Raw genomic sequence first — 14,497 nt, forward strand, 5'->3', positions numbered from 1 at the left:
TGCCAAACTACATCTGAGGCTGTATCTCTGCAAAGCTTTGACATAATGACGGCAAACTTTGTGTGTGTCATTGCCATTTCACACAGAACACGTCACATCAATTTGAAAACAGCACCACCTGTTGGTCAAAAGTGATAAGCCATTAAATAATATTATTGGTTGTATTTATGATTTTTCAGCCATTTCAACTGATATTATCCTAAAATGACTTTAGTTACTCATTGTTACAGTCGGTCTGTTGCTCCTTGCCATGCTTAGCTCCTCATTCTGCCTCTGTTGTGCTTGGCCCCGCAATTGCTGCTTGCAGCTATATTTTCCATATGTATTTGTTTATTTCTATATTTAGTTTCTATTTTTATATTATTTGTTATTATTATTATTTATACAATATTAATTTGATTATTTAGATTTTTATATTATTTTTATTTACTGTATAACACACACTGCCATTCAAAAGTTTGGGATCAGTAAGACTTGTATTTTTAATGGAGTCTCTTGGTCTCGTCAAGGCTGCATTTACTTGGTCAAAAAAAAAAAAACAGTAATATTGTAAAATATTATTAAAGTTTAAAATAATGGTTTTCCATTTTAATATATTTTAAAATATAATTTATTCCTGTGACACAAAACAATATTTTCTTCAGCCATTACTCCAGTCTTAAGTGTCACATGATCCTTCAGAAATCATTCTAATATGCTGAATTATAACGTTGTAAACATTTTTTTCAGGATTCTTTGATGAATAAAAAATAAAAAAGAATTCAAAATAGAAATCTTTTCTGACAGTTTTCTAACAAAAAGTCTTTGCTGTCACTTTTTATCAATTTAACACATAAAAGTATTAATTTCTTAAAAAAAAAAAAAAAAGAAAGAAAATTTTAAAAATTTAATTTTACTGACCACAAACTTTTAAATCAGTTTTTATTGTTCCAAAAGATTTCTATTTAAAATAAATGCTGTTCTTTTTTTATTATTATTATTATTAAAGACTCCGGGAAAAAAAAAAAAAAAAATCAAAGGTTCCAACTAAATATGAACTGATAATGAATCACCATATTAGAATGATTTCTGAAGGATCATGTGACACTGAATACTGGAGAAATGATGAATTTTTAGCTTTGCATCACAAGAATAAATTACATTTTAAAATATATTTACATAGAAAACAGTTATTTTACATAATAAAATAAGAAATAATATTCCACAATATTGCTATTTTTTTCTGGATTTTTGATCAAATAAATGCAACCTTGATGAGCATAAGAAACTTTGGTAAAACTTTACTTGAAGGGTGTGAATAAGACTGACATAACACCTTCATAATCGTGCCATGACACATGCCATGAATATGAAGGAGGTTTTATGCATGTTTATGACAACTGTCATTAAGTGTCATTTGCTCAGTTATGTCGTTTTTAATGCAAATATGACATTGTTCAAGATGCCTTTGTTATGACAATTTGACATAAACCAATACATCATAACCTCATAAATCATAAATACAGAAAAATATGAAAGTGAACTAATATTTTGTTGTAAAGAAATGAATTAAAAAATGGAAAATGTAAGAAATAAAAATGCACGTGCACCTGTTTGACAATTATTTGTTATCAAGCCAGATAAGAAGGATCAGTCTATTAACTGTCCAAGAGAACTGGATTCCAGTGATTGAAAAATAATAAAATAAAATACAGCACAACGCTTATTAAAGAACTGATCTTGTTTTACTTATTTTTTAATACCATCGTGGCCGATGTGGCAACACTTGGCGTCTTGAACGCCAGTGGGTCCTCTGGATGAAAGAGGTTGATGGTATTTCCAGAAGACCCATTCTGTAAATTATAAAATAATTTGACAGAGTATTGAAACTTAATGACATTTTAATGACAAATTCAACTTGCACCACTGTAGTTAAGGTCAAGAAAAATATTAATGACACTGTTATAAAATTATTTGACAGAGTATTAGCACTTAATGACATTTTAATGATAAATTCAATTTGTACCACTGAAAAAAAGTGGTCAGAAAAATATTCATGACAATTATAATGGCCCCATGACTGTCAAAACCAACCACATGACAGCTTAATGTAATGTTAACCCATAAATCTATGCAGTTTATTAAGTTTGATAATGAATCTGCTATGTCATGTTTATGACAGATTTATGAAAGGTTATGATGTCTTGGTAATGTACAATTGTCATAACAAACAATGTCATCTTTGCATTAAAAATGACATAACTAAGCAAATGACACTTAATGACAGTAGTAATAAACATGCATAAAACCTCCTTGTGTCATGTCATGATTATGAAGGTGTCATTGTCAGTCTTATGCACACCCCTTCCAAAACGTATTTATTTAAAACATTAAAAATCTTACTGATCCCAAAAATCTGAACAGCTGATTACATTGTGACAACTACAGTACGTAGCCAACATGCATATGGCATTTATACCTACATCAAAGATAAATGCAGTTATTTCACATTTTCTATATAAAGATTTGTCACCACAGGTCAATTTCACACATTCACATCTCTCAAGTTTGAGGACGTAATGCATACACATGAATATTATTAGCAACGCTGTCACACTGAGAAAGTATGCACGAGAGAGAGAAATTTGTGCCAGCAACCGCATGAGTCAGCCTGATGCAAGCGCTATCACTGTATCGAGACCCTGCACGGCGTGTGCACGTGTGTCTGTCGAGTGAATTCCCTTATCGAGTATGTGCCATGTCTCTTGTGCCGTCTCCCTGTAGACGATGTAACATCTTGATTGAAAGTTGTCTGATACCGTCTGCCTGTTTCTGTCCTTGTCATTAGGGGCGCCATGATCGCTGACTACATTTACTGGCTGTCAGGAGGCAACAACCGGCACATAAGCAAGCTCATCAAACTGTATTGGCAGGTGAGGACGGATGGGCTGCTGGGTGCCCAATGCGGCCCAGCGCCCAATCAAAAGCTCAATGAATGATTATTGCTTAAAAGAGTGCCGACTGAGGTAGATCAGTGCGTATCAATCACAAAAATGTCTGTGTGTAAAACATCAGCGCTTGTGACCTGAAAGAACACTGTTTAGTTTGGCAGTTCAGCGTTGTGTATTGCTCCTTTCCCCTTTTATAGTGCACTCATTATTCCTGGTTAAATCTACGATGTGCGTTCACTTTATTAAAACTTTCAAGATGGTGGAGACTCTGGAAATATTCATACTAATATAAGTGCTCTTAGCCCTTGCTCTCTCTCTCATGCGAACTCAAGGGAGAAGCGCTTTTTTCTAATTTACAGAATATAAAATGAATGCATTTTGACCTCCTTAAAGTGGGTTGTATCCGCAACCATCTCATAATTTGCATTTGCTTGAAGTGAGTTGAGTGTGGATAGCTCTCAGTGTACATCAAGCCCTCTCCTTTTTCATTTATGTGTTTTTTCCATCCATTTTCATCCCACATGGATTGCAGTTCAACTCGTGTGTTTATTTTGATGGCCCACAGTAAGGGTGAGCTTTTTTATCTTCTTGAACCTGCCTTGACTCTTATTTTTTCCACTGAAAGGTTTTCGTATACAATAAAAACGCATTCACCGCTGCTGCCAAAGAAAATAAACATGCTGTTTTGACCAATGTAAATGAAGAGAAGAGCATCTTTTGTATATATTTTTGTGTAATGATACACAGTGTTCCCCATGTAGAAAAGAGCAACATCCTGCAAATATTAGTGCTGTAATTTCAAAAGAAAAAGTCTAAAGATGTACCTTAAGTGAAAAGCATCTTCTCTAAGCTCTTTACGGTCATATTTCATTGTTAAATGGCATAAATAGCTTTGCAAAACTCAGTAGGTCACCGTGTGTTCAAAACTCACGTTTACCTTTATAAAAAATGCTTTCAAAGTTTGCCATTCAACATTTTATGTCAGTATTGGTAATGTTTAATTTAGTATCAACCTCAAACTGCCTACAAATATTTTCACTGGGTTTCTGATACAGATTCTGTAAAAAAAGCATCTGACTGAAATCTGTTTGGCTTTTAAGTCCTTAAATGCTAGGTGCTTGGTCACTTTTTATATCAGGCAGATGGTCACTTCCTGTCTTGGTCAGAATAAAGTCCAAAGTAAACCAAGCTTCATGCCACATAAAACTGTCAGCCTTAGGCACATTTAAAGTTGCAGGCCAAGTGCCGTGGGTAATCATAGTGTGCTGACATACAGCCATATCGCACAGTTCAACGATGCAAGTATGTAAACATATAATAAACAACAACAGAGTGTCTTTAAAAACTTTCGTGCAGAACTTTAAATTTTAATTTTTTGTGCAAATCTCAAGTTGGTAGTTTAACAGCTGAGCCCAAGTCTCCGTTACTAATTTAAAAATGTCACTTTAAAACTAGTAATGAAGGAACATTGAGTTGCTTCATTGAAAGCTTATTTTATTACTATATTAAAAGCTCAGAGTATTATGAGAGAGAGAGAGAGAGAGATGGGCTGAGTAAGTGTAATTACCTGCATCTGATACAGCATTCATTCTTAGCTCAATCTCATATTCACAATATTAGTTTGAATATCCACTAAGGAAATATTTTGTCGTACTATCCTTTCATCTGTTGGTGATTTCGGATGACAGCGCTGCTCAGTGCATTTAAATCACTTCCTTGTTTACAACCGTTTCAATCTCTTTCAATATAAAAGTCTTTACTGCTGACCCACTCATAAAACAGTCTCTCCTGGCCATCTAATGGTGGAACAATGTAACTAAAATCATTGTTAAAGGAGAACTCCACTTCCAGAACAACAATTCACAAATAATTTACTCACCCCCTTGTCATCCACGATGTTCATGTCTTTCTGTCTTCAGTCGTGAAGAAATTATGGTTTTTGAGGAAAGCATTTCAGGATTTTTCTCTATAATGGACTTCACTGGTGCCCAGATTTTGAACTTCCAAAATGTAGTTTAAATGCAGCTTCAAAGGGCTCTAAACGATCCCAGCCGTGGAAGAAGGGTCTTATCTAGCGAAACGATCTGTCATTTTATTCGGAAAATAAAAATTTGTATTGGCTCTGGGATGCACGTCCACAACGCTACGTACTACAGAATCACGTCGAAAGGTCATGCAGAACATAGGTGGAACTACAGACCCAGTGTTTACAAAGCAAACACGCAAAAACTAAGAAAGTGCAAATAAGTCAAACGCTGTTTACAAACAAAAAGGTACAACGATTAGCTCACCTCTTATCTGACAAGTTTTTTTCGGGTTTGAGTCAATCGTTCATCACATGACAGCCCCATAAGCTTAACCAATGCAGTGTGAGCTGGAAAAAAAAAATGAATTGATTAGTTCATCTCTCGAGTCTTCGGGTTTGAGTCATTCGTTCATCACGTGACAGCCCCATAAGATGAAAAAACGACTCGGAAAACCCCTAATAGGATGTTGTGCACGCACGACTGAACGAATCACTCCCTGAGACAACTCGTTCTTCCCGAGTCACATTAAAGATTTGTTCAAAATGAACGAATCGCTCAAGAACGAGCCATCAGTAATTCGTGGCATTGTGGACGCGCATCCCAGAGCCTGTGCTACACAAGCTTTTGTGCTTAAAAAGTATACAAATTTTTATTTTTTGAAAAAAATAATCGATCGTTTCGCTAAATAGTTTAGAGCCCTTTGAAGCTGCATTTAAACTACATTTTGGAAGTTCAAAATCGGGGCACCAATGAAGTCCATTATATGGTTAAAAATCCTGAAATGCTTTCCTCAAAAACCATAGTTTCTTTAAGACTGAAGACTAAAAGACATGAACATCTTGGATGACAAGGGGTTGAGTAAATTATCTGTAAATTGGCATTCTGGAAGTGGACCTCTCATTTAAATGTTTTTTTTACAACTATAATATTTAATAAACAATAACAAGAGCTATCATAAAAGTTGCTAGGCAATTAAGTCAAAAGCACAAAGGCAGCTCTTTGATGTACAGCAATAAAGAGATGACGAGGATCTATGTGCATATTTGAAAGAGCTATGACACTCAGTGTGAGCAGTGAAAAGAGTTTCACGCTCCTGTACATCCAAAGAAAACAACAAATTATCCAGAACAGGGGAACCCTTAGAATCCAGGCAAGAACAGGGAGCAACCATCACAGACATTAAACAACTGACAAAATACAGGGGAAAGACAAGGACTATTTATACACAGGGTGAGGTAATGATCTAATTGGTAACCGGGGTAACTGATGAGGGAGTGGGTGTGGTTCAATGAAGATCCATGGCAACAAACAAGGGAACAGAGGTACAGGGAAGCAGGGAACAATAAGACACAAAAACTACAAAATAAAAGTCCTTAAACACGAATACAGAAGACAAAGACCAGGCACATGACATAACCCCCCCTCAAAAGAGTGGCTTCCAGACGCTCCAAACAGAAATACCAGTCCAGGAAGGGGGAGGAGCTCAGGCAGAACTGGGGAAGGGATGGAGGGCCAGGTCCATGTAAGGGGAGATAAACAAGGGACTGAAGCAGAGCAAGAGGCCAGGGTGGAGTCGGCCAGATGGGAGGAGCTGAGGACCACCAGATCATGAGAGAAGACCTCCACGGCGGAGCAGGCGGTACCCAGCAGGGCGGAGCAGGAGGCTCAGGAGCCCTCCAGGGCGGAGCCGGAGGCAGAGCAGGTGGCACTAGAGCCCTCCAGGGTGGAGCCGGAGGCAGAGCAGGCGGCGCTAGAGCCCTCCAGGGCGGAGCCGGAGGCAGAACAGGTGGCACTAGAGCCCTCCAGGGCGGAGCCGGAGGCAGAACAGACGGCGCTACAGCCCTCCAGGTCGGAGCCGGAGGCAGAGCCAGCGACACTAGAGCCCCCAAGGGCAGAGCCGGAGGCACAACAGCCCTCCCAGGCGGAACAGGAGGCGGAACAGGAGGCGGAGCAGGAGGCGGAGCAGGAGGCGCAGCAGCCCTGCGGGGCGGAACAGGAATCTGCATCACGCTCTGGGACCTGGGGAGAGCAGGGACAGAGGAGGCAGACAGAATAGAGGGAGAAGGCGCAGCAGCCCTCCAGGGCGGAACAGGAGGCGGAGCAACCCTCCGGGCGGAACAGGAGGCGGCAGCCCTCCGGGCGGCAGGCGGGGCCCTCCGGGCGGAACAGGAGGCGGAGCAGCCCTCCGGGCGGAACAGGAGGCGGAGCAGCCCTCCGGGCGGAACAGGAGGCGGAGCAGCCCTCCGGGCGGAACAGGAGGCTGCGTCATCGACTGGGACCTGGGGAGAACAGTGACAGAGGATGTAGACAGGGAAAAGGGAGAAGCAGAGAGTTTGGTGGTTAACGCCCCCTCCGTAAGAGGTTCTACGGCTGGCGCCGACACCTCTGGAGGCATTGGCGCAGCTTCTCCGACGGGGAAGGCCTCTGGAGCAGACTTGAGACCAGACGGGGCCTCTGGGGCAGACTTGAGACCAGACGAGAGCTCTGGTGCAGGCTTGTGATCAGACGAGAGCTCAGAGGCTGACCTGTGAACAGGCGTGACCTCAGGAGCACAGTGTGTAGCCCACACACACCACATGGCCACTGCCATTAAGGGAAGAGCAGCAGCGATAACGTCACTTGGCTTGTGAAGATCTGCTGTAACGTGGCTTGACTCGGGAACAACATGGAACAACATGGCTTGACTCGGGAACAACATGGCTTGACTCGGGAACAACATGGCTTGACTCGGGAACAACATTGACTTGGCTTGACTCGTGGGGAACAGCTGCTGTAGCTTGACTCGGCCCTGTAGCTTGACTTGAATCAGGGGTAGCTGCCGCAACAAGAGGGAGCGCCATCTTAGCTGTCCGTACAGCCATTAGGGGTGAGTCCAACACGTGGGTCATCATGTGGCGTGACTTGGAGACAGCGACCATCTTGTGGACTGGCTTTGGCGTGGCGGCCATCTTTGCGACAGGCTCTGGCGTGGCGGCCATCTTTGCGACAGGCTCTGGCGTGGCGGCCATCTTTGCGACAGGCTCTGGCGTGGCGGCCATCTTTGCGACAGGCTCTGGCGTGGCGGCCATCTTTGCGACAGGCTCTGGCGTGGCGGCCATCTTTGCGACAGGCTCTGGCGTGGCGGCCATCTTTGCGACTGGCTCTGGCGTGGCGGCCATCTTTGCGACAGGCTCTGGCGTGGCGGCCATCTTTGCGACAGGCTCTGGCGTGGCGGCCATCTTTTGACGGCTCAGGCTCTGGCGTGGCGGCCATCTTTGCGACAGGCTCTGGCGTGGCGGCCATCTTTGCGACAGGCTCTGGCGTGGCGGCCATCTTTGCGACAGGCTCTGGCGTGGCGGCCATCTTTGCGACAGGCTCTGGCGTGGCGGCCATCTTTGCGACAGGCTCTGGCGTGGCGGCCATCTTTGCGACAGGCTCTGGCGTGGCGGCCATCTTTGCGACTGGCTCTGGCGTGGCGGCCATCTTTGCGACTGGCTCTGGCGTGGCGGCCATCTTGTGCAGTGGGTCTGGGCTGGCGGCCATCTTGCAAGGAGACTCAGGAGTGGCGACCATGCTGTGAATTACCCTTTCTACTTCCTTAACAGAAAAAGGGGATTCACAGAACAGCAAAACAAAGTCTATATACTGTGACAGGGTCCAGCTGGGGTCCTCATCCGGTAAGTTTAAACTAACCTCTGGATCGAGTCCACTCCAGAAACAGTCCTTTATTTTGGTGTCATCTCCAGGCACTAGCTGGCTGTAATAAAGGAACTCCTCCACATAATATTCGATCGGTCGGCCGTTTTGAAAAATTGAGCAAAGAGTGCTCAGAGGGTCGCGATAAACTCCTGCTAGATCCATAGTTGGTCAGTTGTTCTGTAACGAAGCGGAGATGAGACGAGGATCTATGTGCAAGAGTTTATTGTACATCCAAAGAAAACAACAAATTATCCAGAACGGGGAACCCTTAGAATCCAGGCAAGAACAGGGAGCAACCATCACAGACATTAAACAACTGACAAAATACAGGGGAAAGACAAGGACTATTTATACACAGGGTGAGGTAATGATCTAATTGGTAACCGGGGTAACTGATGAGGGAGTGGGTGTGGTTCAATGAAGATCCATGGCAACAAACAAGGGAACAGAGGTACAGGGAAGCAGGGAACAATAAGACACAAAAACTACAAAATAAAAGTCCTTAAACACGAATACAGAAGACAAAGACCAGGCACATGACACAGAGAGTCAATCAAGAACGCTTGTGTAAATATATATAAGTGACTTAAATTACTTCTACTTTAAAATAGTAAGAAATATTGTAATAACATATAAAAATTACTGAAATAAAACATGCATATCTAAAGCTGAAACTTCAAAGTACATTCAACATTTCTATATGTATGTATGTATGTATGTGTGTATATATATATATATATATATATATATATATATATATATGTATGTATATATATATATATATATTAAACTTTGGTGTTCTGCTTATTATTACTTGAATATTATTTTAGTCGTATTATATTCTGACAGGAGGTGGCTGATTATTTCAAACAGTCGAACACCAAAGGCTTGAATAAGAAATGAATCATAACCCTGAATAAGATCTGACACACTTCTGATTTAATCACTTCTATATTTTAAAAGCATAATTAAATTTGACTTTAAAATGTTCAAAACCACTTGCCAATAGAAGTGCCAGAAAAAAAATCTAAAAACTAAATTATCATCAGGACTGTGCATTTAAGTAGCTTCTAAGTATTTATGATATGATTATTTGTAAATAAGTGTATTAAACTCAAATCCCTTTCTCTATCCCCCTTCCACATAGGGGCTCCTGGAGAAGGCACTCACTATGGAGAAGAATTTCTCAGTCATGTTCACACCCTGGTTTGAAAAACCATGCTCAAACACCATCAAGAAAGCGGAGGAGGCCTTCCGGAAGCTTCATCCTGCCTTCACAGACTACATCTTTACTGGTATGAGGAAATTAAGACACTCTGAATTCAGCGTCTGCTTATTTAATAGTGAGAAAAAAGAAAGACCTCCCACAATGAAACACTCGAGCGGGAAGGTTTCAGGTTCACAGGCATTAGATTGTGCTTGACTAATAGGTATAGCTTTGTCTAAGGCAGGTGTTGCCCTAGCAACAGGTTGTGAATTAGTGCGGCTTGCGTCGTGCAGAGATGTGAGGCAGCTCTCTTTGTTGTTCAAACACTGAGGCCTGGGCCACTCACACAGGCAGGTCAAGAGCACACCTTCATGTTTCAATTAGCCTCTTCCGTTTTTACATACCCCCATTATGTAAAAATCTATAATGCAACACTCAATTCCTATATGCTGTCGAAATCCTAACCTTAGCTCTGAATTACTATAAATTACACACTTTGCGACAATTTACCCAACCATTGACACAGTACTGCTCAATGGATGATTATACCTCTGGGTGTATGTGACTGTATGTGTGTTTGCTGAGCTGAGTTGTTCATTTAATTTGTAAGTTAATGGCATTCTGTCTGAATTTTTGCATAAGAGAAAAGGGAAATAGACAAACTGTGTATGTAGCTCAGCTTTTTCTTTTTCTTTTTGTCATCGTTTTTTGTCATCATTTTTGTTTTGTAACTCAAAGTCAGTCGGTTTTGTTTCAGAATGAATCAGTGTTTTTGAATGAATAGGTTGAATGAGTGATTCAACGGTTCACAAATTAAGTCACTTGTTTTGTTCTTAAATGAATCAGTGTTTTTGAACTAGTAGCTGGAGTGAATTATTTAATATTAATTCATGAATTCATGAGTCAGTTTTTTCTGAATGTATCAGTGTTTTTAAATGAATAGGTTTTAACTAACTTCTGGAGTGAATTATTCAATGACTCATTCATGGAATTGGTCACTTGTTTTGTTTATGAATGAACAATGTTTTACAATTAATAGGTTGAATGAATGATTCAGTGATTCACACAATAAGTCACTTGTTTTGTTCCCAAATGAATCAGTGTTTCTGAACTAATCACTGGAGTGAATTATTCAATGACTCATGAAATTGGTCACTTGTTTTGTTTATGAATGAATCAATGATTTTCAATGAATAGGCTGAATGAGTGATTCAGTGATTCACACATTAAGTCACTGGTTTCATTCCTAAACGAATCAGTATTTTGGATTAATAGCTGGAGTGAATTATTCAGTGATTACTTCATGAAATCAGTCACTTGTTTTGTTTTTGAATGAATCAATGTTTTTGAATGAATCATTTGAATGAGTGATTCAATGATTCACACATTAAGTCACTTGCTTGTTCTAAAATGAATCAGTGTTTTTTTTACTAACCACTGGAGTAAATTATTCAATGATTAATTCATTAAAATCAGTCACTTGTTTTTTTCTGAATGAATCAATGTTTTTGAATGAATCAGTTGAGGGATTCAGTGATTCACACAATAAGTCACTTGTTTTGTTCCCAAATTTATGTTTTTGAACTAATCACTGGAGTGAATTATTCAGTGACTCATGAAATCGGTCACTTGTTTTGTTTATGAATCAGTGTTTTTGAATGAATAGGTTAAAAGAGTGATTTAGTGATTCACACATGAAGTCACTTGTTTCCTACCTAAATTAATCAGTCTTTCGATTAATCACTTGAGTATTCAATGAGTATTCAATTATTCAATGACTCATTTGTGAAGTTGGTCACTTGTTTTGTTTTTCAGTAAACCTATGTTTTTGAATGAATATGTTGAATGAGTGATTCAGTGATTCACAAATTAAGCCACTTGTTTTTTTCCCAAATTAATCAGTTTTTTAACTTTATCACTGGAGTGAATTATTCATTGACTCGTTCATGAAATCAGTAATTTGACGTGTGAATCACTAAATCAGTCTTTTTGAATGAATAAGTTAAATGAGTGATTTAATGGTTTACATGTTAAGTCATTAGTTTTGTTACCATATGAATCAGTGTTTTAGAACTAATTGCTGGAGTGATTTATTCAATGAAATTGGTCAGTTGTTTATGAATGAATCAATGTTATAATAGGTTGAACGAGTGATTCAGTGATTCACAAAATTCCGTTCCTTAAATGAATCAGTGTTTTTGAACTAATCGCTGGAGTAAATTATTTAATGACTCATTCATAAAATCGGGCACTTGTTTTGTTTATGAATGAATCAATGTTTTTGAATAAATAGGTTCAGTGAGTGATTCAGTGATTCACACATTAAGTCACTTGTTTCGTTCCTAAATTAATTAGTATTTTTGAAGTAATCGCTTGAGTATTCAATGAGTATTTAATTATTCAATGACTTATTTGTAAAGTTGGTCACTTGTTTTGTTTTTGAATGAATCAGTGTTTTTGAATGAATCAACTAAATGATTCAATGAAACATTTGCTAGTTTTATGTCTGAATTAATCAGATTTTTGAACATACTGACTGAATGAATGCTTCAGTGAATACAGTTGCTTGTTTTGTTCCAAAATGAATCAGTGTTTTTAAGCAAATCGTTTCAGTGGATGATGACTGAACAAATTCATGAAGTCGCTCAACTTTTTCATTACTAAAAAATTCAGTGTTTTTAATTTTGGCTGCATACATATGGCCATTTAATACCTATGACCCATATATAAACCCATATATTTTGGGTATAGAAATATCCCATTATAGAAAAAAAAAAAAAAGATACAATATATATTTGAAGACGTTTTTTTTTTTTCAAATCAATGCTTAAGAAATACACACTGGTGACGCAAATGTTATGCCTTCCCCTGCTCGGATCAAATGGTTCAAAGACGCCTCACGGAGACACAGTGGAAAAAAACATGTCTGAGAGCATTCCACTTTATTGAAAGTTAAAACGTAGATTCACCATGAAAATTTCGGAACATCCTGACACAGCAGGGCGTGTGTCCCCAGGACACAATCTTATGATGCATTCACACCGCAGCACAGACACTCTCCAGAACAGGCCACAAAAACCTGGATAAGATGAAAGCTGTATATTGTAAGGAATAGTCCAGTTAAAAAGAAAATTCTGTCATCATTTACTCACCCTCATTTCTTTTCAAACCACTATGATTTTTTTCTTCCACAGACCACAAAAAGAGATGTTAACCTTGATGTTCATGTTGTAAACGGTGCAAACAATGAAAAAGAAGGGTTAGCAGGGACTGTAAAGCTTCAGAAATAACAAAAAAAAAAAAAAAAAAAAAACCTTGCATGCTGCAGTAAGCCTTCTAAGAAGCATGAACAGTATGGAAAAATCCTTTTAAAATCCATGTATGTAAAAAAGAGCATACAGGATTGGAATGACATAAGGGTGAATGACAATTTTTATTTTAAGGCTATAATGCTTTGTGAGATATACTACACAAAAGACAATTGTAAAGACAATTTTTTCAGCACAGAATGTGATGCAAGCTTTTTATACTGCACAAATTCCATGGAATAGTCATCCATCCCCAGCTGTGCTGCATGTCTACATTCTCATTCCTCAGGGATGCTGTCTCTCTTTTTTTTTTTCACCATGTATCTTCTCTTTTTTAACAAATTAAATTAGCATAATGTTCACCGTTGTGGAGAAATAATCCTGCATGACATAAATGTGTGACACTGAAAGACACGTTGAATTTAAATTTAGTACCCTAGAGGAGAACAGTCACTCATCACAGGGTTGTCAACATCCATGTCAGTTCAGCACTGTGCATAAGCGGCTCTGAAAAAATGGTTGCTGTCCTTGTCTTTGACTATGTACCGCCTTTAGCCATCTGTTGATGCAATCTCTTGGAAAGACATTTACAGATTGCATCAAAATAAGGCAAGTAAAAGAAGATAATGTCACTTTTAGCACCGCATCAACTAAACTGAATTAACATTGATTAAATCTCTATGATCTAGTACAGTGCTTTCAACTGTGGCCACCCAATGCAGTATCAAAATGGTTTGACATACAAAAAATTATTTTAACGATTAACGAATTAACGAAATTAACGAATGGACAGACAGACAGAATGGCAGAACAAAGGACAGACAGAAAGAATGACAGAACAATAGACAGAATGATAGAACTATAGACAGACAGACAGGCAGAATGACAGAACTAAAGGACGGACAGATAGAATGACAGAACGACAGAGAGACAGATAGAATGACAGACAGACAGAATGACAGATCAACAGACAGAATGACAGAAATAATGACAGAAAAACAGACAGACAGAATGACAGAGCAATGGACAGACAGAGAGACAGACAGAGAGAAAGAACGACAGATAAAAGGACAGAACTACAGACAGAATAACTCTGGATAAATGACAGAACAACAGACAGACAGAATGTCAGACAGAATGACAGAACGACAGACAGACAGGATGACAGAATGACAGACAGATAGAATGACAGAAAGACAGACAGAATGACAGACAGACAGAATGACAGAATGACAGACAGACAGGATGACAGAATGACAGACAGATAGAATGACAGAAAGACAGACTGAATGACAGACAGATAGAATGACAGAACGACAGACAGAATGACAGATAGATAAAATGACA

At 39.2% G+C, this 14,497-nt stretch overlaps 1 protein-coding gene across 1 annotated transcript in view; it reads left to right on the forward strand.

Moving 5' to 3' along the window:
- Positions 1 to 14,497, forward strand: part of LOC127173473 (spermatogenesis-associated protein 16) — an 88,397-nt gene that overhangs the window by 42,622 nt on the left and 31,278 nt on the right. The window contains exons 5-6 of the mRNA XM_051123385.1: positions 2,828 to 2,912; positions 9,783 to 9,930. Coding sequence (XP_050979342.1) covers positions 2,828 to 2,912; positions 9,783 to 9,930 — 233 coding nt within the window. The remainder of the gene's footprint in view (positions 1 to 2,827; positions 2,913 to 9,782; positions 9,931 to 14,497) is intronic.

The sequence above is a fragment of the Labeo rohita genome, chromosome 11 (assembly GCF_022985175.1).
Source record: "Labeo rohita strain BAU-BD-2019 chromosome 11, IGBB_LRoh.1.0, whole genome shotgun sequence".
Taxonomy (NCBI): domain Eukaryota; kingdom Metazoa; phylum Chordata; class Actinopteri; order Cypriniformes; family Cyprinidae; genus Labeo; species Labeo rohita.